The following is a 25858-nucleotide window of genomic DNA, read 5'->3' as shown; positions in this document are numbered from 1 at the left end:
AAAAAATATGTCATAATCTTTGCAATCAACAAGCCTTTAGTTGCTATAATATGTGTTAGGTTGGACCAAAATTTGTAAATGAATAAAAATCCGTGATTACTTTTACATGCAAGACAGAAAACTATAAATTTGGATTATCGACGTTACATTGCTGGTTTCGTTGTAAGGAATACACATTTCATGTAATGTACAATATGGATTTCAAAAAAATATACGCGTGCTCTGAAGAAGATAAAAATGAGAAAGAGAAAAAAAAATAGTACAAATTTTATAACGTTCAGTTAGTCTAGCTGTAGATGTGGTAAGGCAAGATCCGGGGACTAGTAATACTGGATATGTTGCTAGTGGTTTTTTGAAAAAAGTGCAAATGTTGCGAAATTTGCAAAATTTAACACTGGATTGTTAGAACGATTTCATAACATCTTACAAGGAGTCACCTGCGGAAAAAACGAAGATTACGATAACTTAAAAAACAAGCACTTAAAACAACAAAAATATGTGATGAACTGTATCCATGATATTGCCTGCCACCCTTTGTCTACAAACTACTCATCTACGGATCCTATATTATAAAATCTTTCAACATTCCTGTAGGCTGGCTATTAAAAGAGCCTCTTAAGGCCAACAGTAAGGTTCTTAGAAAAGCAAGAAAAAAAAATTGCATCGTGTGCAACTGTACACAAACTAATGTAGACAATATTTATTATCTTTTGATGAATTCTGACCGTTCTGTTTTATTATTAAGATTGACTGAAGACAAAACGAAAAAACCTTTGAAAAGTAAGGTTCAAACGTAACTAATCTCAAATACTAAAACTACCTAAACATGCGAAGATTCTAAGATTTTCATATAATTTTTAATTTAGTTCATTGTAAAGACTAACATAATACAAATATAATGTTTGTATACACCAAAATAAATTTTAAAATAACAAATAACTAAAAGTTTTTTAAATAAACAAATAATTCCATTTGCAAATTTTTAAACAATTAAGTTTTTGTAAGATCATGTCTCGCAGTCTACTTATTTTTGTAGGTCCTTCTCGAAGTATGTGATCTGACGAAGACAACCATATTTTTTTATATTAAATTAAAAACTTGCTTTCGAATCAATTTCATAACAAAAAAACAGGTTTTATTTAAAAAATTTAAAAAACTTTAAAAGTTCTTAGGTCAAAATTCTTCTTTGAGTTCCATATTATACGAAAAAGTTTTTAAGTCTACAAGCCAATCACTGTTTTAATTTTTTCAATAAAAATGGAATGCTCTTTTTTACAGGTTTTATGGAAATGAATTATTTTTGAGATTAGGTCTCATATTTTGTTAACTTTGTATTGGACTCTTGAAGTGTATCATCTTATAAGGACAACGGTTTTTTTTTTTTTTAATAACTTTAAAGTAAGCTTTCTCATCGATTTTGTCTAAGAAAAATCCGTTTTTCTATACTGTGCGCAGAGTTCTAAGATCTCTGTAATATTTGACAATGAATAAGCATAAGAATGGTTTCAGCATTTTAAAAGATTTGAGGAAGAATTCTTGATTGTTACTAGCTTTTTTCTGGTGTTTACAGCCATAGTGAAACAACGATCTTAACGTATGTTACCGCTGCTCTGCCTATAAATATACCAGTAGTGGTCTGAGCAGTAAATTTTGGCCACTAAATATAGATATATGAAGGGCTGCTTAGTTAATACATTACATGATCATTCAAAAAATTCTAGTGAATTTTTGGCTACCCTTGTCCTGTGATATTGTTCCAGTCAATGTATGTTTGTAGATACATAAACTATCTTATTACCGTCTGGAGTATTATTTTATTCATGATTAATCATTAAAGTTATCATTATTCATTAAATTCAATCGTTTTACATAAATTTGATTTTTAAATGTCACACCCAGCTCCAATCTCAAACTTTGCGCTTGATATTATCGCCTACCGCTCGCTAGGTGGCAACTACTAGTTTTTGAAAAACATCGCAAGTAAGAAAGTAGCTTATAGTATATAAGAAGGGCTGCACCACAACCCAAGATCATCGACCCAGATCATGCAAATACGTGCATTGCATGCATCTTGCTCTTTTTTTCAACTGTACATATAAAGCAGTGGTAGAACTATTACATATTTAATAAATATCACTATACGCTAAAACCACTCCCTCACTTTTACTTCCTCCTCTTTCTTACTCTCACTCTCTCTCTCTCACTACTTCCTTTTCATCAGGCACTCGTGACCCCTCCACCTCTCAACCAAGAATGATGGCAATTGACCCCTGGGCAGTGGATAGATGATTGTCTCTCTTAATGTTACGCAGTCGTTATCTTTCTAGAATTTCTTCCCCAGAAACCCACTCAGGACGTAGCACGTAGTTCCTGCAAGTCTTCTTTGAGAATTCTTTTTAACACCCTCTAGAAACGACTAGAGGTGATCCTACCCAACAGGTTAGGACCACCTCGATCAACCCTAGTGTCTTCGCCCCATGAAGACAAACGCTCCCTACTATTCTTTTCCCGGCCACTAGCCCGAAGCTATCAGAAGGGCCCAAACCCCTCATTCGCAGTGTTATCCAGGACCCAGAGGAATCTTGGTCAAGAGGTCATCATCGAGGAGATATGAAGTAGCCCAGACGGGACAAGATGGAAGGTTTATGAATGTGTGTGCGTGCGTGTCTGTGTGGGTGTGTGTGTGTGCTTGCACGCGCGATAACTTTGAAAAAAATTTACATATGTATATATATATATATCAACATCAGCCACCCTGGCAACAAAACTTCTTCAGTCTCTGAAGATTTCTGCTCGGCCATCAACATCTCTTACAGACGACACGGACCTCGAAGGAAATCACGACCACACCCCTCCCTCTACGTTGGGTATGGTACCTCTAACGTTGTTTGGCTTAAGGGATCGTCTCAACCCGCTAAATGACGGCCTCCAAGTTTTTTCCACTGCTCAAAATCAGCTACTCCCGCTGGCCGATTTTAACATTTTTATTTATATCCTTAAGAAAGTTCTGTTGGATACAGAATAAACCATCAGAATGGGATGAAAATTTTTTTTCAAATTAATAGAATCATAAAAATAACGTTGTCAAAAATTTAAAGGTATGAGGATTCCTAGGAGCCAAATAATTGATTTTTACATATAGACTTATGGGCTGTCGTCTATTGCATTTATCTCATACGTTAACAATGAACATTTGATGAAAATTTTACCAATAATAAAAATTATCATCGTATTCATTTTTGTTAAGCATTTTGAGGGTAATTATATGTGCAGACGTTGCGTAATTTAATCCATCTTTTTATCCCACGTCCTTATAAAAGTCTTTGTCATACGTTAGTCTCTTTATTTTTGATTTGAATTGAATATATTAACTAAAGCTAAACCAAAAATTTTATGAATTGGAATTCTTAATTTAAAAATATTCACATTTAGACAAGACACTTAAACAACAATTAACTAATGTCTCATCTCATGATTTAATAGTTTTAGTAAAGTAAAAAATATTTGAACTTTACAAGTTCACATTGACAATGTCTCAGCAAATTCAAATTTTTCTAAACTTTAATTACTTTTATATTCGTTGGTTAGCCACTGCTTTTTCGCACACAGTCACAAGATCTTACAAGGTTGACTGAACTATGGTTCTACAGTGGCCTAAATTGCTGGAGCCTTTTTTAATACTACTTAGTCACTAAACTCAGTTTTACGTTTGCTTGAAATACACGCTTTAAGTACACAGCCCAATCACCAAATTAAATCGTACAGTCACATCAAAGACGCAACAGGACTAACTCTTTAACCCTTACAGTTAAAAAACGAATATGTATATTAGCAAGGAGTTTTTGTATTCTTACATTCAAGAAAGACGTGTCAGATTAGGAATCCAAACAACTAGTCAGAGCTTAAACTAATTATTCTTGATTGACGTAAGCATAATCGTAGTGCAATAAGTATACAGTGATTAATGGTTAAAATCGTTGATCTTGCGAGTTTTACATTTGGTTACAAGTTGATGTCGAAATTATATACAATATCTGTTGTGGATAATACATAGAAATTAATATTGGCAAAGGCTATTGTGAATGTTTTTAAAGCCACTTTTGAATATCTGGAATCAGCAGAAACTAAAAAAAGGCGTTTTCAGTGACTTAAACAGGCACTATAGATTTTAGGAAGAAAAAAAGATTCTTCATGAAAATCAAGTATTCTCTTTACAACCAAATTTGTTTTAGCACCAATTAGGCCAGAAAATTTCAGGGAAAACAGAATTTTTGCCAGATCTACATCAAATAAGTCTCTAATTTATTTGGGAAAATTTTTATGATTATATCTTATTGATGCGTTTGTATCGAATTCTGTATTTATACTTGTCACAATTATTGTGTTATCTTCAGCAAATTTTCAGTAACAATATCTTTGTTGATTTTTTTTCAGTTATCCCTTGCTAAAAAATCATAGATGTACATATATATTCTTTTAAATAAAAAAAAAAACATAACCTTCTATTTCGTCGGAAATATTTTTCTTTTCTCAAAAATTTAAAACTATAAATAAATAACATCTTCAAACTTATCATAAGTTTTATATACTTACAAAAATAATTTGTAAAAAAGGTCGGAGCGAAGTGAACTATTACACCTAGCTGCTCTTAGGCCACAGACAGTTTAACGCATATCTTCATCACGTGGTTCTAAGACCAACACCTAGTTGTGATTACTGCCTGAGGGTACATCATAAAGCAGAGCACACTTTTTTCTAGTGTAAAAGATTGTGCTAGCAGTGGCAGTAATTAGAGAACCATTCAGGTAGATCGATCACGCCTGAAAACGTTATTGGCATCATATTAAGTGGCGCTGGTGGTTGGAACGCTGGAATTCACCTGGACGGCTTTTAGGCAAAAACAAGAGAAAGAAGACCTATGTAACTCTCTAAAAAAAATGTGCGATCCCACGTTGCTCTGAAGATTTCTACTCATCAGCAAGGGTAAGCACAAAGCACTTTGTCGCGCTTGCAAAGAATGCAACCTACAAAAAAGAGCTAGATAATAGGAGCCAGTTCTTAGAGATCGTGAGTCCTTTTTAGGACTCTTGAGGTTTGGCACTTCTAGCAACTGGTGGTGATCATTCTCGCTTATGCTGTGAGACACGATAATCTTCCTCATGATTCCACCATGTAGTAATGCTAACGTGATTCCGGGAAAAAACTGAAGCCATGTGGCGTGGGCAGAAATTTAGTAGGTATTAGGGGTCTATTCAAAAAAATCAACTGTGTCTAACACTACCGTAGTCTCTGTAGTATGCCCCTCCCATCATAAAAAAAGCTACTTTTACTCCTGGTGGAAATTTTTTACTAGTTTCTCCGTATTAAGCGCTTCCTAGGTGACCGGTTAGGGTACTCCTTAGATCATAAAAGCACTAAGCAATTCGGGGGGCTTACAACCACTGATAAAGCTACATCGTGGCACTTTTAAATGTAGAGTAGAGTAGAGTAAGATTTTATTAAGAGTAGCAAGTCCTGGACGGCATGAGCAAGTAGCACTCTTCTTTGATAATAGAAAGGGTTGATACGCTTGTTTTAACCCTTTTTAGATACTGATTTTCAAAAAAAAGATAGTGTTGGTTTTTACCGGTCAGTATCCAATGTGACGTCGAAGACGGCGAAGGAGTTAATTTTGTATTGAAGCCTAAGTTTTCGCTCAATAGCCTGGGGACATGACAAGAAGGATTGAGGATGGAGCACTAGGATAGTAACAGGGTAGATAATTATAGAAGGGTTATCTAGCTACTTGGCCATCAGTATTTGTACCCACGGCACCCAACTGGCCATTTATTTGGAATAAGTAAGTTAGTTCCTTTTTAGGGGTCTATAGTCGTTGGTTGCCAGTATTTTACTAGCGACGCACGACGTATAGTTTTAAAAATTAGGTTGGCTAACTAAGAGCTGGCTGTTTGGCCGTCGGCATTTACACCAACCGGCAAACAACTTGATTTTTACTTAGGGGCTAGTTGCTTGGCCATCGGCATTTGCACCAACTGGCAAACAACTTAGCGTTGCTTGATTTTCTTTAAATAAAGGCTAGTTGCTTGGACATCGGCATTTGCACCAACTGGCAAACAACTTAGCGTTGCTTGATTTTCTTTAAATAGAGGCTAGTTGCTTGGCCATCGGCATTTGCACCAACCAGCACACAAATGAGCGTTGCTTGATTTTTTTTAATAGAGGCTAGTTGTTTGGCCATCGGCATTTGAACCAATCGGCACACAACTTAGCGGTACCTGATTTTTTTTTAAATAGAGGCTAGTTGCTTGGCCATTGGCATTTGCACCAACCGGCACACAACTAAGCGTTGCTTGATTTTTTTTTTAAATAGAAGCTAGTTGTTTGGCCATCGGCATTTGCACCAACTGGCACACAACTAAGAGTTGCTTGATTTTTTTTTTTAAATAGAGGCTAGTTGTTTGGACATCGGCATTTGCACCAACCGGCACACAACTTAGCGTTGCTTGATTTTTTTTAAATAGAGGCTAGTTGTTTGGCCATCAGCATTCGCACCTACTGGCATACAACTTAGCGTTGTTTTCTTTAAAATATTTTTTGACTTAAAATTTTTTTTTCCACAACCTGCTTGGCCATTAATATCTGAGTTGAACAGCACGCAATAGTGAATTTTACGCAAAAAGAAAAATAACTATTAGGGGATGTATAAGAATAAAGTTTAAAAAATATTATGACTTATTTTTATTTAAAAGACGAAAAAAAGGGGGGGGTACAAGCGGCTCTCAAGGCAAGATCAGCATGGCTGGATATAATTTAAATCGAAATTGCAGACCAGATTCTCCAGGTCACGAATAGACTTCGACCGGATTCTCCAGGTCATGTATTCTAGTCTGGCTACTGCTCTCAGTGTCTTATTAAGCTGACCTGACCAGTGAACGAATTTTTTTGAGACTGAACTGCTCGTACAGAAAGCCATGGGCTTATAGTCAAAAATCTTACCTCCTTATCATTGCCACTACGGCCAGAGACGACGAGACGCACATAGGTTCTTAGAATTAGTCTGCATCATTTCGTGGCAGGGAGAGGGAAAGATTTTGTATATGTTTTCCGTCTTTCTTTACGTATGCTGTTTTGGTTTTGGGGTGTCGCTTACTTGCTAAGGAATATAGTATAGTAACGATACTGGTCCCAGTGCTTGCTTATCGAAATTTGGTCGTATTACAGTTCACGTTATTTTTCGGTTTAGCGTCTTTAGGTATTGTAAGTGTTAGGAAAAGAAAGTGGTAGGAGTGAAGCATGCTGTTCTCAAGTCTTGTTGCATGAACGCTGGGTGATGTGGGGATCAACATCCTGGCTCGAGCGTCGGCTTATTTACGAATGGTTAAGTCACAGAAAAGGAAAAGGATAGAAAATAATTATTAAGTTTTATCAAGCGTTGTTGACGCATAAGGAGGGAGGGAGATGTAGACTAGTTCTTCTTTGTCTTACTCGGTCTCTCCTTATATGTGTGTCACGAAGCCTTAGCTTCGGTACTTGGTGTATGTGTGAGTGTATGCCATTTAGCTTGATACGAAAACGCGGCTTTACGAGGAGGATAAGAAGAGGAGGAGAGGAAAAACAAGGTACATTGAGCACAGCCTCGATGTAACACTCCCTCCTAAGACTGTTGCTAGGACTTCGAACGAAGAAGTGGGAACAGTTCGCTGAGTGAAAATATATAGTCATTCAATTTTGTTGCGCTAGTTCTTAATAACTATTACATAATGGTTATTGCAAAAAAAAACTCATTACTAGTTGTATACTGTAAGTTTATTTGTTTAATTCTAATGTTAATTTTTTTGGTTATATGGTTGTGATGTTTTAATGGTAGCTAGCAAGAACTTACATCCAAAGACAAAAGTGAGAGGAAAAAAGTGGTATTTTTTTATAATTTTGAGTCGGATTATCTTCTTTCATCCCCCTCCTAAAACTGATACTAGGGCTTCCAATGATGACCAGGGAACAGTCCGCTGAGTACATTGCTTTAGGAGAGGGATGGTACATAATGGTACACATTTCATAATGTAATGTTAGTAAATATTATAATTTTTCTTATAAACCAAGTATCAGTTAGGTTATTGATGAACAATTGGTTTAAAATATATTTGTTAAAACACGTATAACTTATGATAATGCATATACATGTGCATGTAATTTCGTAGATTACAATTTATCGTTTACTCAATCTTTATTTAATTTTAAAAGTCTCCTTGAACAAGAATAGTTGCAAAACTTTTAAAGAGTAAAATACAACAGTGTACATATAAATTGGTGAGGTATGTTAATGACTGAACAACGAAAAATTGGTTGTCTTTTTGTTTGTTAATAATTAGAATGGTTTGGGCAGTTAGGGTGCTTGGAATTGTGTCTTGTGTAATGGTAGGTAAGGATGAGGTATTTCCTTGGTTTTTCAATATTTCCTGGTTTGATAACATGGGAGTGTATATAATTTGTAGTAGTATGGGATCTTTTCTTGCATTGTTGGCATTTCTTGTTGAATTAATGTTAGATCCTGATGAGGAATTTGCGAAGATTGGGGTTCTACATTTTCTTGATGAAATTTAGTTTCGTATTTAGGTCTGCGATGGTTATTATTAGTTCTTTCGCCGAGAAAAAGTAGCAAATTTGCTAAGCTGTTTCATAAAGCTCCGAGCATTCGTATAGACTATCCATAAGTTTGATATAGTAGATAACTATTTATCATTGCTTCTGCTAGCGTTTTTATAAATTGAAATAGGATATATAATGCTACGAAATCGGCACTTGCAGTTCTGAAATCGGTTAATCCATCCCAGATTCTCTTCCATGTTGAATTGGCTAGCTTCTTTAGAGATTCTTCGTTTAGTAGTTTAAATACAAAGCTTTTTTCATGACTGGATGATTGGCCATGCATATCACGGGCTAGATCATTGAAGAGTGAATTTTACTCAATCGGGAACATTATGCGATCTTTTAATTATTTCAAGTCACTGGCTGTATAAATGCCGCTATTTGCTAAGTTAGATGGCTTGACATAGTGCCATGTGGCCTGTGTCATGGGTTTTAAAGCCTCGGGTGATTTTACTTCTATTGGAGTACCTGATACTTGATACCATTCATCGTTTATCGTATATAGCTGTGGAAAAATATGGTCACATGTAACTTTCGTACCATATCTTTTTAGTATGCGTGTTTTAGGTGTTAGGGACATTGTAGTTCTGTTGTTGTTTACTGGAAGTTCAGCGTAGCATTCTTCAGTCCTTGTTAACGCTACTTCTATTGGAATACACTTAATTATACGTATGGCTTCGCCGGTAATTGTGGCTATATATCCGGGTCCCTTCATAACATTGTAAGCAAATTAATCTGGAGATTTATCAGCTATTGCCAAAGCGTTTTGCAGCGCAATGCGCTCTACTCTGCAACGCTGAGTCAAGATGTCCTTGTATAAAGATTTGACTTGTGATCGAAGATGTTTTTCTACTTAGATGAAATTGGAGCCTATGTATACGAATAAATCCATACTATCGAGGTTTTTTACATTATTAGTGGTGAAAGATTCGCCTCTTTCTGTTTCAAAGATTAGAAGTTTTGGGTGTTCTATTCTGATTATGTTGTACCCTCAAATATTATCTCTTTCTTTTACTGTCAAAGCGAACGTTACGTCGTCTGACTTGAACGAATATATTATTTCCCCTGTGGGTTTTTCTATATCTACTAGTCGGTCAGCAATACCTTCAAATAAAATGTCATATAATTCGAAGTTGCAAGAAGATCTTGGTAGTACATCGCCATAGGTGTTGCTACTGTCCAGGTCTATACAGTGGCCAGCATTAAAAGGGCACCTAACTCCAGAAGGTAGTATTATTTTTTCCTCGAGCAATTTTATGCGAGCGTAAGACTCTTGTAATTTTACTTGGAGGGTGCCAACTATGGTGACATCACCCCATGACCCGTAGCGATCTGCGTAGTATGCCCCACTGCATTTTCCTTCAGAGTTTACAGAACCTGCAAAGGTCACAGCGGCACTAGTTGATCTGTTGACCACAACACTATTTATGGTCATGCTGATATATGCCAGTATTGTATATTTTCATGCATTCATCACAATTAATATTATTGATGAAACTGGCTACATCGTTATGTACTATAGAGCTGTGTGAGTGCATGCCACAATAATTGATGGTTCTTTGCATCGTTACTTTGCATTGCACAACGTGTGTTTATTATTTAGTTATATATGTTATAGAAAAATTATTTAGTTGTAACAATTGTATATAGTGTTTGGTTATATTAATGGTGTCCAAAGGAATATCGCAAGGCTTGACTTCTAGTAGCTGCAGGGTTGTTACGTTCACGCTTTGAGCTCTGCAATCAAATCTTACTATGGCGTGAGCTATATGGGCTGTTATCAGGAGTGATAAGCCAAGGATCATCATTTTGAAGGTCTGAAATCATACGGTATTGGATAAGTGAGAAAAAAGAGAAAAAAAAGAAAGGTATCAGTAGGAGAGTGTGTAATACTTATGTGTATGAAATTAGCCCTTACTCGGTGATTTATTCATTGCTTGACTCGCTAGAGTCCGTATTAATTTTTTTTGTTGGGAGGAAGTATCTTAGATACTCTTAACCTACTTGCATGAACTATTTAGCGTTTATTTCTTATTTGTATTTTAACATAACATTTATTTAATACTTCTAGAATTTTATGAGGCCCAGTAAAATAATCTCCAAATTTACCCTTTTTAACTCCTTATAGTAAGTAGACGTATTCGCCTATCCTAAAGAATTTTTCGTTTATATATTTATCATAATATTCTTTAGACATAAATTTCATTTTAACTAAGTTATCATACGCTAATTTTCTAATATTATTAAGCTTGGATACTAAATTAATAATATAATCTTGATAAGTAGGCAGATGATCCTAGCTCGTTGATGGTGCAGATGATGGTAACCTTACAAGTTTTCCAAACACAACTTCGTACGGCGGATGTTTGGTACTTTCTTGTATGCAGGTATTATAGTTAAGGATAGCCAGCTCTACCCATTCATCCCAGTCGTTCTCGCTATCAGCGTATTGCTTGAGATATTCGCCCAATGCATGGTGCGATCTCTCTAGTGATCCGTTTGATTGGGGGTAGAAAGCTAATGTTTTTACTTTCTTAATCTAGAAGCGTTTTGCAACATTTTTCGTTAGGTTGCTTAGAAAATTTCTATATATATATCTTCAACATATTTAAGGGAATTTTTACATACTATGATCTTGATATTATTATCATTAAATGTACCTTTGAACATACTATATATTTCTGCCCAATCTAAATTACATATGTTTACATTTTTAGATATTTTTATGGTAGCTAAGTTTTTATCTGTCAAATCAAGTCGCAATTTTTTGAAAAAATCTTGTATCTGCTTTTTTATTATAATTTTGCGATACTTGCTCTTCATCCATAATTCAGAGAGCTAATTGATATATTTCATTCATTAATTTCTTAACTTTCATGCTTCCTGGTTCTAATTGTTGGTTAGCTGGTATTTTATTAGCCTTAAATAATCTACGCGCACCCTCGTCTAGCGGGGCGCCTGTCGTGTCGACAAAATATATTACGTTATTTAATATATGCTCTAATAAGTCCTTTGTTTTGACAATATAGCTAACACCATGTTTAGTGTTGCTAATTTCATCACCAGTGGTAATAGAGTTCTTTCTAGATAGTGGCTCATCATTGTTAAGATTAAAATCTTCAGCTTCGTTTTCTTGGTCGATATTATCGTCGGATGATTCCAGGTCTATGGGATTGTTCAATTTTTTCTTGACCTTTCCTTGCTCTAAGTGTTGTTGATCAGTGATTTTTTCTTTATTTTTATCGCTGTTCTTTGTTTTCCTTGTTCGGCCTTGTTTTTTTTGATTTTTACTTGTGAATTTTTTTGTTTAGTATCATCTGGTAATTTCGGTGTGACACTAGTCAAGCCCTTTTTGAGATAATTTTGCTGCTTTATAGCGCGTGGCTTAGGTTCTAACACGTCTTTAGTACCTCCACTTTCTTCTAACGGTTTTTCTTCAAGATTTTGTAGAGCCTTTTGTCTTCTGGTTAACACGTTTACCTGTTCTGTTACTATCGGATTACGTGATAATGCGTCTGCAGGCAAATTCAATCTACCTGGGCGGTAAATTATTTCGTAATCATATTCAGATAATTTGCATCGCCATTTCTGTATTCATGTATTGAGGTCTGCAGTTTGAAACCATATAAGTGGTTGGTGATCCGTGACTATGGTAAACCTTCAGCAGAATGTGTACGGGCGGAAAGTTTGCACAGAGTGTAAAATTGCTAGAGCTTTCTCCTCATACGTGTAATATCTCAGCTCAGGTCCTCTTGATACGCAAGAAGTATATGCGATGGGTAAGTCGTTTCCGATTTTCCCTTGTGATAGAATACCCCCTATAGCATAGCTTGAGGCATCTATTGTTAGAATAAACGACTGACTCATGTCCGGAAATTGTAAGAGCGGTGCTGTATAAAATGCTTCCTTTAGCTCCTGAAAGGCCGTTTCTTGATTATTTGTCCAATAAAAATTTTCATTGTTCTGGAGCAATTTGCTCAAGGACTTGGCTTTTTTAGCAAAGTCTTTAATGAAACGTCGGTAATATCCTGCGAATCCTAAAAATTGCCTAACATTTTTCATGTTTTTAGGACGAGGGTATAATTTTACTGCTTCAATTTTTTTTGGATCAGGACTTAGCCCTTTTTTGGTTATTACATGCCCTCAGTAATTTACCTCTTGTTGCATCAGTTTGCATTCACTAGGCTTTAGTTTCCAACTTGCCTTTTTCAATCTTTCCATTACAAGATCGAAAAGTCGCTCATGTTCATCGAGTGTTTTTGCGTAAATGACAATGTCGTCCATATACACAAAAGTTCCCTTGCCTATTAATCCGTCAAGAGTTCGTGACATAGCTAACTGATTTTCGACAGTGGCATTCCTTAAGCCAAAAAGCATTCTGACAAATTTATAATGTCCGTTTAGGGTAGAAAACGCTGTTTTATGTACGTCATCGGGGTGTACTAAAATTTGATGGAATCCTGACTTGCAATCTATGACTGTGTAATATTAAGAGTTTCCTACTTGATCTAATATATCAGTTATGTTGGGGAGTGGAAAACTCATTAATATTGTTTTTTTATTTAAAGGTCTGAAATCGAGAACTACACGCCATTTAGGCTTCCCATCAGGACTTTTCTTTGGAACGATCCAAAAAGCTGTGTTATAGCCGGATCGGAACCGTCGTATAATACCGTTTTCAAGTAGTTCCTATACTTCGCACTCGACTTCGTCCCTTAAGGCATGAGGAAGCTGGTATTTCATAGTAGTTACAGGAGGGTCGTCTATTGTTGGTATGCGATGTGTGGCTATGTCAGTGGCCGTGAGCTCGTTTCCTTCTGAGTAAAATCTTTCGTTGTGCCGCTCAAGCAATCTATAAGCTTGTTTCCTTTCTAGTTCATTTAGGTTATTTAAATCCACTATTTTTTTCAGTTGAGCTGTTCTTGACCCAGAGATAGTGTGTGCAGGTTTGCGCTTATCTTCTTGTATGAAATACACATCCACTGGTTTGATTGGTACATCGATTTCATTAAAAGCTTAGTCTATTGAGTTTATGTACGTTTCCCTTTCACCAAGGCTAGAAAATTCGGTGATTACAGCTCTGTTACTAAAAAGGTCTTCTATATCATCATCTTCTAATTCTGAAAGTGATTCTGCTTGTAATTCGCACGCATCAATTTCATCACTCGTTGACTCATTCGAATCGCTATATCTAAGTTCGGATTCTTTTTGGTTTTCTAATTCTACGTTTGCGTCTCTTACTGAAAGGGGAATTTTTTTTTATTTATTACCATGATTTTATTTGAAAAATTGAGTCTAGTCTTAAATTTAGTGAGGAAATCTGAGCCAAGAATCCCTTCGAATGGTAGGTTAGAGTCGTCATTGATTACTTAAAAGTCTACATAAATACCTCCCAAATTAATAGTAGTTAAACTAAGAGTTTCCTTGTGAATTTGTCTGATTCCCATTATAATTCTAGTGTTACTTTTGTCTATTTTGCAATTTTTTGAAACTAGTCGTTTTTTTTATTATGCTGATTTCCGATCCAGTGTCTACTAATAGTTGTTTTTTTGGTCTATATATGTTAGAGTATAAAAATTCTCCACGAGTCTCATTAATATTTAAGTGACATGTAGAGGTTGGATTACACCCATAACTTTGTTTAAAACCTACAACTCATCCTGGGAGTTTCGAGAGTTTGTGCTCAAAATTTAGTTCACACTTAGTATCTTGTAAAAATTTTATTCCTAAAATTCCATTATGCGGTATTGCAAATGACTGTTCAACTACATATAATGATATCCCCATCCCAAATAATTTCAAGATAATTCTTCTAATAGAGGGAATAGTTTCATTTATTATTTTCTGAAATTCTACTGCGTCATTATAGTTTATGTCAATCCTATTAGGGTAGCTTCCAACTTTGATTAGATTTTCATGAGATCCAGAATCTATCGTAAGGCTTATCGGATTTCCACCTAAGTGAAAATTTACGCAAGGTATGCATTCATTTTTATATATCATACCAAGGGTATGAACTCGTCGAGTAAGCGGTTTAGATCTGCTGAGCACGTCGAGTTGTTCGGCGTCCCTAAAGTTGCGCTCATAACCTGAGGAGCCAAACCATTTTCCTGATTTTCTTGTCTTTTAAGCTCAGTATATTGTTTTTTTCTACATTCTTGTATCGTTTGACCTGTGTTTTTGCAATATGCGCACACCTTACAGGTAGTGGTAGTATGACCATTTTTATTGCACAGTTGACAATACAGCGAATTCTTGGCTTGCGTTTGAAGTTGCGTGCAATTCCTAGCAACGTGGCCTGATGTGTCACATATTTGACAAACTATTTTAGCAAGATAGCAGTTGTCTCTGTTATGCCTTTGCTTATTGCAAGTATTGCAAAATAATGGCGTTCTAGCTACACTGGTGCAATTTTTGGCAGTATGATTTAAGGCATTACATAATTGACATACAATGTAAGTATTCTGATTGTTGATTCTGAAACAATCTCTCGCCGTATGGCCCACCTTTCTGTATATTTGACAACTTAATTGTTTGAATCTACATTGTTCTTCAGTGTAATTATTTCGTCGACAAATTCTGCATTTTTCAGCGGTATCTTGATTTACTGAGTTACATTTGTGTGCAGTATGCCTCTCTTTTTACACAGTTGGCAAATTATTTTTAGTACACAATCGTCTACGGTATGTTTGCTTGAGTGGCATAGATTGCAATGAAGAGTATATCGTTTTTTGAAGTGAAACTTTTTATGGCACGTTGTGAATTTTTTCGAGCGACACGAAATTTCTGAGCCCCCCACCACTCCAGCCGCTCTCTCTCTCTCTCTCTGCCGCGCCCCCCTTGCCACCACAAGCTACACTAGCAGTGCATCCCTACCATTCCAGCCGCTTTCTCTCTCTCTCTGCCGCGCCCCCCTTGCCACCATATGCTATACTAACAGGTATCCCTACTACTCCCACTCCAGCCGCTCTCTCTCTCTCTCTGCCTCGTCCCCCTTGCCACCAGAGCAGTGCATATACACGTAGAGTGGGAAGTGGGACGGCCTTTCTCTCTGCCTCGCTCCCCTTGCTACTACATTCTAAAATTTTTACGTATATATATATATATATATATATATATATATATATATATATATATATATATATATATATATATATATGTGTGTGTGTGTGTGTGTGTGTGTGTGTGTAATAAGGTATTATTTGTTATTAAATAACCTCAAATTCGTATTTTAGTTGTACTTTTCTGACATATGAGTTATACATTGCGAAAAAATTATAGTATACCTTAAAAATTAATATAAATATCCACAAATTATTTTAAAGTGTTTTTATAACAATATAACCTCATAAAATAAGAAAAATCGTCATATCTCGACGGAGAAGCAAAATAGGCCAAAAATACCAATTTTTTACGGGGATCCTAATGGGGAAATAAAATATCGAGACGCACAAATAGAGGTGTCATTTGTTGTGATTACATAACCTAAAATCTGTATTTTCGCTCTATCTTTATGAAATTGGAGTTATAAATTGCGAATAAATTACAGTATACTTTAAACATTGATAATACATATGTGCGCGAAAAGATTTGAAGTGTTTTTATGACACCATAACCTCATAAAATAAGAAAAATCGTCATATCTAGATGGAGAAGCAAAATAGGCAAAAAATTCTGATTTCTTACAGGTATCCTAAAGCGGAAATAAAATATTGAGACGCACAAATTGAGGTGTCATTTGTTATGATTACATAACCTCAAATTCGTATTTGCGATCTATTTTTATGAAATTGGAGTTATAAATTACGAAAAAATTGCAGTAAACTTTAAACGTTGATGCAGATGTGCGCGAAGAAATTTAAAGTGTTTTTATGACAACATAACCTCAAAAAATTAAAAAAAACACCATATTTCGAAGGAGAAGCAACATAAGTCGAAAATATGAATTTTTATACGTTTGCTAAAGGGGAAAAAACAATCAAAATACAAATTGGTTCGATGAAAACATGATTTTCAGCCATTTCAAATACGAAATTTTTTTTACTTGTTTAATGTTATTGAAAGAAGTTTACTTATTTAACTCGTAGCAATAACGCGTATGATTGCTTCTCATATAATTTTCTGTATAAAATGAGTTAAATATTTGATACTTGAAGTTTCACTTCTGTCGTGGGTCCCATGAACCAATTGTTTTCTATACGTGGCTCCTATTTTACTCCTTCATTGCGTAAAGCTCGTTGTACTTCAAGTGTTTTCCCCGCTCGAATAGCTCTTGTCAGTACGTTATTTATTTCTTCGTTGGCAATAGTGCTTAGCTTAGTTTTAATTTCGGGCTTAAGTCCATTTCCAAAGCACTCTACAGTACTTTGCTGAAGAGCTGCAGTAAATGCTGCAGGTGGGGCAGCTCCGTCTTTCAACCTTTTAGCCTCTAAAATTCGTTTTTGTATATCTCTGATTCTATTAGCGTAGGTTATCACAGACTCATTATCTCTTTGGAATTCATTGCCCATTTCTCCTTGTAATTGGTGTATAGTTTTTGCTGACACATAAATAGTTTTTACTTGATTTTTGAGGGCATCGATATTTTCGAAGACTACTCCATGTGTAGCTGAATGTGCTTCTCCAACTAACTTGCTTCTCAATAGCTTGGTCAGATTGGCTTCATCTGCGGCGCTTACTATTTCCTTTGGTTTGTCGCAGCCTTTGAGAAATACACTCAATGGTATATTTTCTCTGTCGAATTCAGGTACCACCTTTAAGGCGTCCTTCAATGATACAGTTTGAGCTGACATATTTTCTACTAATGGGTTTACAAGTCTAGATACAGGGGGTTCGATCGGTGGGGGTGCGACGCTTTCTTCTTTTACTTCGATAGCAGTATTATTGAAAGTGTCTTCGCTGTCTTCTCTTGCGGTAGAGTGAAAAATGTTCGCTTCACGTATTGTTTCGTTTGATTCACTGTTATCAACGTCCGATGATTAGATGCTTGAACTCCGATCAAAAAGTAAATCTGAATCATCTAATGATTCGCTTTCACTGGTATTTAAATTCGGGTAACGAAATGCCTTTATTCCTTTACTATCTTAGTTATACAGGTGTGGGCTTAGTTGTACTTTATCCTTACGAGAGTTAGTATGCCTAAAATACTGAATGTATCATGCTTTTAATTTATTGGTCATATTTATACTATTTTAATAATTCTTAATTGAAATCGTCTATTCGAGTTTAATAATATCTAGAACATGTACGGGCATGCGTTGTACCGCGCGTAATTGAGCAACTTGGTTGGGTGCTAGTAGATTTGGGTAAGGCAATGGCGCTACTACGGCTACGGGTATGGGTCCGTGGTGACGAGGCTGCAATATTTTGTATTCGCTTTTGTTAATTGATATATTTTTATCAGTTTTAATTAAAGCAGTGCTCTGGACCGTCCTTTGATTTAAAACTGACCCGTTCATTAACCGTGCCTTCCTTAAAATTCACCTCCGGTATTTACCTGCCCTTTGACTCTTCATTGAAACAAAATTGGAAGAAAAAAGAAAAGGAAAATAAAAAGAAAAAAAACATTACTGATAAAAAAAACATAATATTCAGCAGTGTATTATAGAGATAAGGTGTTATTTGGAGCGTACAAGCTTCCAATTTGAACTCCTAAGGGAGGCGTTGCGTAGAGACAGTTAGCCCGTGCAATTGAATGCACAGGGACTTAGCTTACTCGATACGCCTCTGCGCGAATGAATGCACTGGAGTCGCGTCACTTCAAAGTCAAATCTAGAAGCCTACCTGCACCACAAATAAAAAGAACAACAAAAGCTGTATTTTTTTTTTTTTTTTTTTCTTTTAAACAAGAAATGCGCTAATTTACTGTATTTATGTCTAACTTTTTTTTTTTAGGACTTTCCACTAATTATTATAATTATTTTTAAATTACACTCAAATCATTTAAATTTTTTTTTTTTTGGTGTTTATTTTTATTTTTCCCTCGCACTCGCACTCGCGCTTGTACTCACGCTCACATACAATTTGCCCAGCGTCACTGGGCATTCTGATTGTTTCTGAGCAGCTTTAGGATTGTATATCAGCTACTGCAGGCGATCAGGTAAAGGGGTTTGCTGATGTGAGATCGCTCTTATTTCGCGATCAGCAGCTGTGACTATCTCCGGATAGTCAGGATCGTAAGCGTTTAGATCATGTGACGTCTTTCTTAGCGCTGGCGGATATACTGCCTTTATATACGATGTTATAGGTAAAATAATGTCACTGATAATTTTTAGCCGAGAAGATCGTTTATTGCGACTACTTGATTTCACCGCAACACTCTCTCCCTTTGGCCAAAGCGGTACTGGTAAGTCCGAGTTTCTCTTCAATGGTGCCCGAGATTCTCCTCTTTTTTAGGAGACCCCGGGTAATATTCTGTTTCGTTTGTTAAGGGTCCACCTCTGTTGTTTCTTTACGTATCGTATTACTTTTTTTTTATCTGCTTCTGACAGCGCGGCACCTGGTCGGTCCGTCTTTTAGCAGCTTCAGTGAGTTGAAGGCTCACTTAATGAAGAAAAAAAAAGAACTTTGAAGTCACATACATACAGACAACCAAAATAAAAGAGGTCAATTAGTTAATTTTTCTTAACCCTAATCATTTTATAGATGTGTAAGAAAAAAATTTTCTTTTTGAAAATTTTAACTTCCTCTGGTACTCAAGTGCTCTACGTCGTCGCTACGGCCACCCTAACACTATCTATCCCTCCAGAGCCTCCAAAAATTTTACTATCTGTTACGTTGAAGACGGCGTAAAAGTAAATTTTGTATTTAGGCCTAAGTTTTTGCTTAATAGCCTAGGGACACAACAGCAAGGGTTGAGAACGGAGCACTAGGGTAGGAACGGGGTAGATGATTATAGAAGGGTTAGCTAGCTACTTGGCCATCGGTATTTGTACCCACGGCAAGCAACTGGCCATTTTCTTGGAATTGGTAACTTGGCTTCTTTTTAGGGGTCTATAGTCGTTGGTTGCCGGTATTTTACTAGCGACGCATGACGTATAGTTTTCAAAATTGGGTTGGCTAACTAAGAGCTGGCTATTTGGCCATCAGCATTTGCACTAACCAGCACACAACTTAGCGTTGCTTGATTTTCTTTAAATAGAGGCCAGTTGCTTGGCCATCGGCGTTTGCACCAACCGGCACACAACTTGATTTTTACGTAGGTGCTAGTTGTTTCGCCATCGGCATTTGCACCAACCAGCACACAACTTAACGTTGCTTGATTTTTTTACATAGAGGCTAGTTGTTTGGCCATCGGCATTCGCACCAACCAGCACACAACTTAACGTTGCTTGATTTTTTTACATAGAGGCTAGTTGTTTGGCCATCAGCATTTGCACCTACTGGCACACAACTTAGCGTTGTTTTCTTTAAAATATTTTTTGACTTAAAATCTTTTTTTTCAGCACCTGCTTGGCCAATAATATCTGGATTGAACGGCACGCAATAGTGGATTTTACGCCAAAAGAAAAACAACTATTGGGGGATGTGTAGATATCAAGTTTAAAAAATATCATTACTTACTTTTATTTAAAAGAAGAAGAAAAAAAGGGGGGGTACAAGTGGCTCTCGAGGCAAGATCCGGGTGGCTGGATATAATTTAAATTAAAATTGTGGACCAGATTCTCCAGGTCACGAATAGACTTCGACCGGATTCTCCAGGTCATGTATTCTAGTCTGGCTACTGCTCTTGGTGTTTTACCAAGCTGGCCTGACCATTGAATGCATGGACCGGGTTCTCCAGGTCGTATGCCTTTAGTTTGGCTCCTGCTCTGGGTATACACCCAAGCTGGCCTGACCATTGAACGAATTTTTTTGAGACTGAGCTGCTCATACAGGAGACCATGGGCTTATGTAGCCGTAGATCTTGCCTCCTTATCATTGCCACTATGGCCAGAGACGACGAGATGCACATAGGTTCTTAGAATTAGTCTGCATCATCTCGTGGCAGGAAGAGGGAAAGATTTCGTATATATTTTCCGTCTTTCTTTACGTATGCTGTTTTGGTTTTGGGGTGTCGCTTACTTGCTAAGGAATATGGTATAGTAACGATACTGGTCCCAGTGCTTGCTTATCGAAATTTGGTCGTATTACAGTTCACGTTATTTTTCGGCTTAGCGTCTCTAGGTATTGTAAGTGTTAGAGAAAGAAAATGGATGAAGTGTAGCGTGCTGTTGTCAAGTTTTGTTGCATGAACGCTGGCCGATGTGGGGATCAACATCCTGGCTCGAGCGTCGGCTTATTTACGAATGGTTAAGACGCAGAAGAGGAAAAGGATAGAAAATAATTATTAAGTTTCATCAAGCGATGTTGACGCACAAAGAGGGAGGGAGATGTAGACTAGTTCTTCTTTGTCTTACTCGGTCTCTCCTTATATGTGTGTCACGAAGCCTTAGCTTCGGTACTTGGTGTATGTGTGAGTGTATGTCATTTAGCTTAATATGAAAACACGGTTTTACGAGGAGGATAAGAAGAGGAGGAGAGGAAAAAAAGATACGTCGAGCGCAGCCTTGATGTAACACTAAAAAAGAAGATACTTCAATGAAAAACATTGATAAGAAACATAAACCCCAGGCTGTAACGTCTCTGAGAGAATCTCGAAAAAGCCTGAGTGACTGTCGTAGGTTCCACAGGTTCTGAAAAAGTGGGCTAGAAGTACGACTTAAGTGGTTAACCAGGATTATTAAACCTCAGACAGCTGATTAGCAACCAGACGCAAAGTAAGGTCACTTACATGAAAAAAATGGTGCAAACCTACGACTTAAACGAAATAAAGAGATAGAGCAAGTTCAATTGTCAACAAATAAGACTGAAAGGTGCTTGAAGCCATGAAACAGAAATATAGTAACACGGCTAAAGTTCTCAAGGTTGGACTTAAGGCTGCTCTTAAACACCTGGAATCAGCAGAAACTATTAGAGAATACGTTCTTAGTGAAGAAACAAAGCACTGTGAATTATGAAAGAAGTTCTTTGTATCCCTTCAAATCAGAAATCATAGAAAAAAAATCAGATGGCATGTTTATAGGAAAACTCTGAACTCCACCTTAAGGAAGTAGAGCGTGTCGAAAGAAATAGAAGTCCTTCCAAAAGCTCTGAAAAAAGTTAAACAGCTGTGACTTTTAAAAAAAAAGGGAGGTTAGCGATGGCAAGCAGGAAGAGAAATTTTCAAGCATTCAAAGGGACCATAGAAATGTTAGGACACGTCGAATACCTTCGCCGAAGTACTTCAGTCCATAAGAGCAATTTTTAACTTAGATGAGATAGGAGCTGTTGTGGAAAGTGTCGTAGCCATTAAGAAAGTTTACTCTTGAAATCTGAAGGAGTAAGAGATACGTCTATAACCTAGGCATCGGAAACATTAAGTTATGGCCGGCCTTCTTTTAACACGGCAAAAGATAGATCCAACTTTGATTCTGCTTACGTGCTCTACATGCTATACAGCCATTTCATCTAATGTTTCTAACACTATTATTTGTCCTTGAGTGTTCACTCTTAGAAGGTAGACCTTTAAATCTTGATAATAGTTTCAGATGACCCTCTTCAAGGATTTTTTGATTTCTCATATTTCAACGATACTGTCCAGATTTCAGACCTCGAGCATTATTTTTCGTACAGCGAAAACCACCTTTTCTCAGACATCGATTGACTTTTTAACATGTTTATAAAATTCTGAGGCATTCTCAACTCATCGTGCTTTTAAGCACAATTTTTTTTTGCTATAGCAACAAATTTTTACAACAGCTCCCGTCTCATCATAGTTAAAACTAGCCTCCATTGATTCAAATACCATGGCATAAGTTTTCCCTACATCTACCTTTACCAGGTCTTAGTCATCAAGTAGGAACTTTTCATTTTGATTCTTTTATCTCTGCCAGATCCTCTTTATACTTGCCGTTCCTTATTTTCTTTTTCTTAGAGGACGCAGCTTTTTAGTTTTCTTCAGGGCTGTCTGATGGACCCCTATTTATGTTAACTCGTTGTATTTTCTTGAGAGCACAGTTCAAAGTTTTTTTTCTAAACGTGACGGTGAAAATTATCTCTTCTATGTTCTCTGATTTTTAAGGATTTGAAATATTTTTTAGAGTATTTTTTCTTCTTAAAAAGAGACTTCTACCTTTATTCTTAAAAAAGATGTCTTTTGTTATGATTTCTGCTTATTTAAGGTATTTGAGAGCATTTCGTAGGCTAGTTTTCACGACGTTTACCGTGTTCCATGATTTTTGTGGATTGCTTTGAGCATCTTTACAATATCTCTTGTTGCGGATTAAAATTATTTAATCTTTTGATTTTGCTTTGATCTTATCTCTACACCATCACTTTCCATAGAGGCAAGTTTCTTTTGCGTCTGGTTGCTGAAGATGGTAATATTACTATCTTTACTGATGTTACTCCCAATATTTGAAAGGCTTGTTATTTATCCTTCATCAAGAATAAGCCAAGTAATGTGCAACAGTATCTTTTGATCATGCAGGAGATCTATGCACCCTCTTCCCTCAGAATTTATAGATCCTGCAGCAGCCACCTGGACTTGTTTAGTTTTGATATCAGGGATCCTACCTCTAGATAGTTTTGATCAGTCTGCCCACATATTTAAATTGCCCAGTACCCCTGATAACTGAAAGGCATTTCCCTGTCCACCAACTAGGATAGTGCCTGGTATGAAGAAACTAGCGGGACTGGGGTTTCATTTGTTGTAGTTGCTCTACAAACAGTTGCTCTAGTGACAGCTTCTTCTACTTTGCTATAGTTCCACCATGTTCTTTGCTTTTAGATGCTATTTTAAATACATTAACATTTAATTATATCAATCACATTATAGGCTAAATATACTTACTCACATTTTAAAGAATACTTTTATCGTAAATATAAGCTCATATATTTCTTACAACTTCCAATTACTCCTGTCTCCGTAAAAAAGTAACTTTTACGACCTTATAAGTGTTTATTTGTTTCAGAATTAGGAAGTAAATTAATTTGCTTAGCTCTTTGGAGGAATTGTGTCTCAAATTATAAGCCACAATTAAATTATAACAAAGTTATTAGATGTGTATCAGTAGAAAAAATTACTGAGATAAATTTCAACAAAAAATAATCCTACCTGTAAATAAAAACAAATTTAGTTTAAGAAATATAAAATGTATGCAAAGAGAAGAAAAAGAGGAGAAGTTCACTCCTATTGTCTTAGATAAGTCCCAATAACGATCTCGGAAAAACCATGTATACTTTCCCATTACCTATCTCTTTTTTCCTTAACCTTACTGTGTATACTGGGTCAACGCAAATGCTGAATATATGCATCAAGAGCTTCATAAAATAACTTAACTATTAAGTATGTTTTAAGGACATTCAGTATATTTGACGAACTTTACCAATTTCCCTATTTTTAGAAGTTATTGTTAATACTTAGTTATTTATCTATTCAAGCCCTAAATAACGAGAAAAGCTCCCAAGCTGGTACTTTAAGGAATCAGTTAAGACCAAACTCAAAGCAGTCCAAAGCATAATCTGATACGTGACTTTTTTCAAAAAGTAATGTATTGAATCTCCTGAAATTTTACCGGAGAATCTAAAATAAAAAGGCAAACATAGATTCTCTCTTATACACATATACTAAGATCTAATGTGTGCACTTTCTTATAAATTGCGTGTTTATTTTTGTTGATTCTCAGTCATTTGACTGTGATAATATAAAAATTTTACATACGAAGAGTAATTGAAAAAAACTGTTATACATCAATGCATTTATTCCTTTTTTTTCATGTTTTCTGCTTATATTTGGATTAGATTAGAGCTTCTTGATTCTTATACTTCTTGTTTAAGTTAAAAAAATAATTATTTTTTTATTTGCAGTAAGGTTACAAGCAGCTTTTCAGACGAAAAAAGCATTCTGTGATTTAGGATTACCAACAAATATTTGTATTTGCAACACTACAAATTCTAATGCAAATGCAAATACTCTGAAATTTTAAAGCAACTTTTTTTATTAATCTTTTTTTAACGAACAGAAAATTTAAAACCAAAAGAACTGTTTGATATACAATAAGGAAGTAAATAAACTTAAGGTTTTTTAACTTTAGAGTTTTTACTATTTTAATTCGTATAGATGTATCAATAAGAACAGAATAAAAATAATTCATTTCTGCATTAGTTTTTTTATACATAAAACCAGCTCATAATATACTTCTTTAAATATTTCAGATATTTCATGACATTTACAAAAAAATTGTATTATTAAATTACAGACGAGTTGTCTTTTTTTCATACTGACATGCATTGGCAAAGATTTGGCGATGGAGTTACCCACTCAATTACAAGAATTGCTTGCCAGTGTACGTGACGCCTTTCTCAATGAAGATACAACTCCACCAACGGTGCGCAAAACCCTGCTTCAACTGATTGAGTTGCATGCAGCCCATTGGCAACTTCCGGCTCCTGCGGTCATATACTACTACCCTGGTTCTACAAAATTAAATACTCAATAGATTTCAAAAACTTCATTAACATATGACTTATAACTGTGATTCATATACACTTACACTCTTTTTTTTAAAAAGCCCAGCAGGGTAGGCACAACGATCTTTAATATAAAGAAACATACCAATAACATTGATTAAACATGCTTCTACAAATAAACAATCAACAATAATAACTAAATTAGTAATGATAGCATTAAAAATACTTATTTTTCATCAAAAAAAGACTTCACGTTTTAGATAAATCAAAAATGTATTTTTTTTAGCTAGAATATATTTTTTTGTTTTATTGCATTATTGCAAGAGAGTACCTTTCTACACAAATAAAGTATAAGGATAACATAGAGTTTTATTATTACAGTATTTTTCATGGATTTTATGCATAGTAAGTATGTTCTTAACGAGATTTTGCATCAATAACAATATTTCAATCGCATAATATACATATGATTAGAAGGATGATATTTACTCTAACAACTAAAGAGATCACTCCCTCCTAAATTACCCTGAAAATTTTAAAAAAATTTCAGATTTTCATAAAATTAAGTAAAATTATTTTAATGTGCAGCTTAGAATAAAAAAGATTAATAGTTGTTCATTCTCATACAACTTTGGTTGAATTGATAAACTGTGGGTGTTAAAACGACTTTGCTTTGATTATCAGTAGCGCAGTTAAGTGAAAATTAATAATTAAATAATGA

General features: G+C 35.6%; 1 protein-coding gene across 1 annotated transcript in view; it reads left to right on the top strand.

Moving 5' to 3' along the window:
• LOC106640744 (uncharacterized) overlaps nucleotides 1-25346 on the top strand; it is a 425751-nt gene extending 400405 nt beyond the window's left edge. The window contains exon 9 of the mRNA XM_089595613.1: nucleotides 24927-25346. Coding sequence (XP_089451739.1) covers nucleotides 24927-25166 — 240 coding nt within the window. The 3' untranslated portion in view covers nucleotides 25167-25346. The remainder of the gene's footprint in view (nucleotides 1-24926) is intronic.
• The last annotated feature ends 512 nt before the right edge of the window (nucleotides 25347-25858 follow it).

Source organism: Copidosoma floridanum, unplaced genomic scaffold (genome assembly GCF_036245765.1).
Source record: "Copidosoma floridanum isolate Cflo_tuat_1 unplaced genomic scaffold, Cflo_Japanese_pri ptg000026l, whole genome shotgun sequence".
Classification (NCBI taxonomy): domain Eukaryota; kingdom Metazoa; phylum Arthropoda; class Insecta; order Hymenoptera; family Encyrtidae; genus Copidosoma; species Copidosoma floridanum.
Note: the sequence above shows the minus strand (reverse complement) of the source record. Positions and strands in the feature narration are given on the sequence as shown.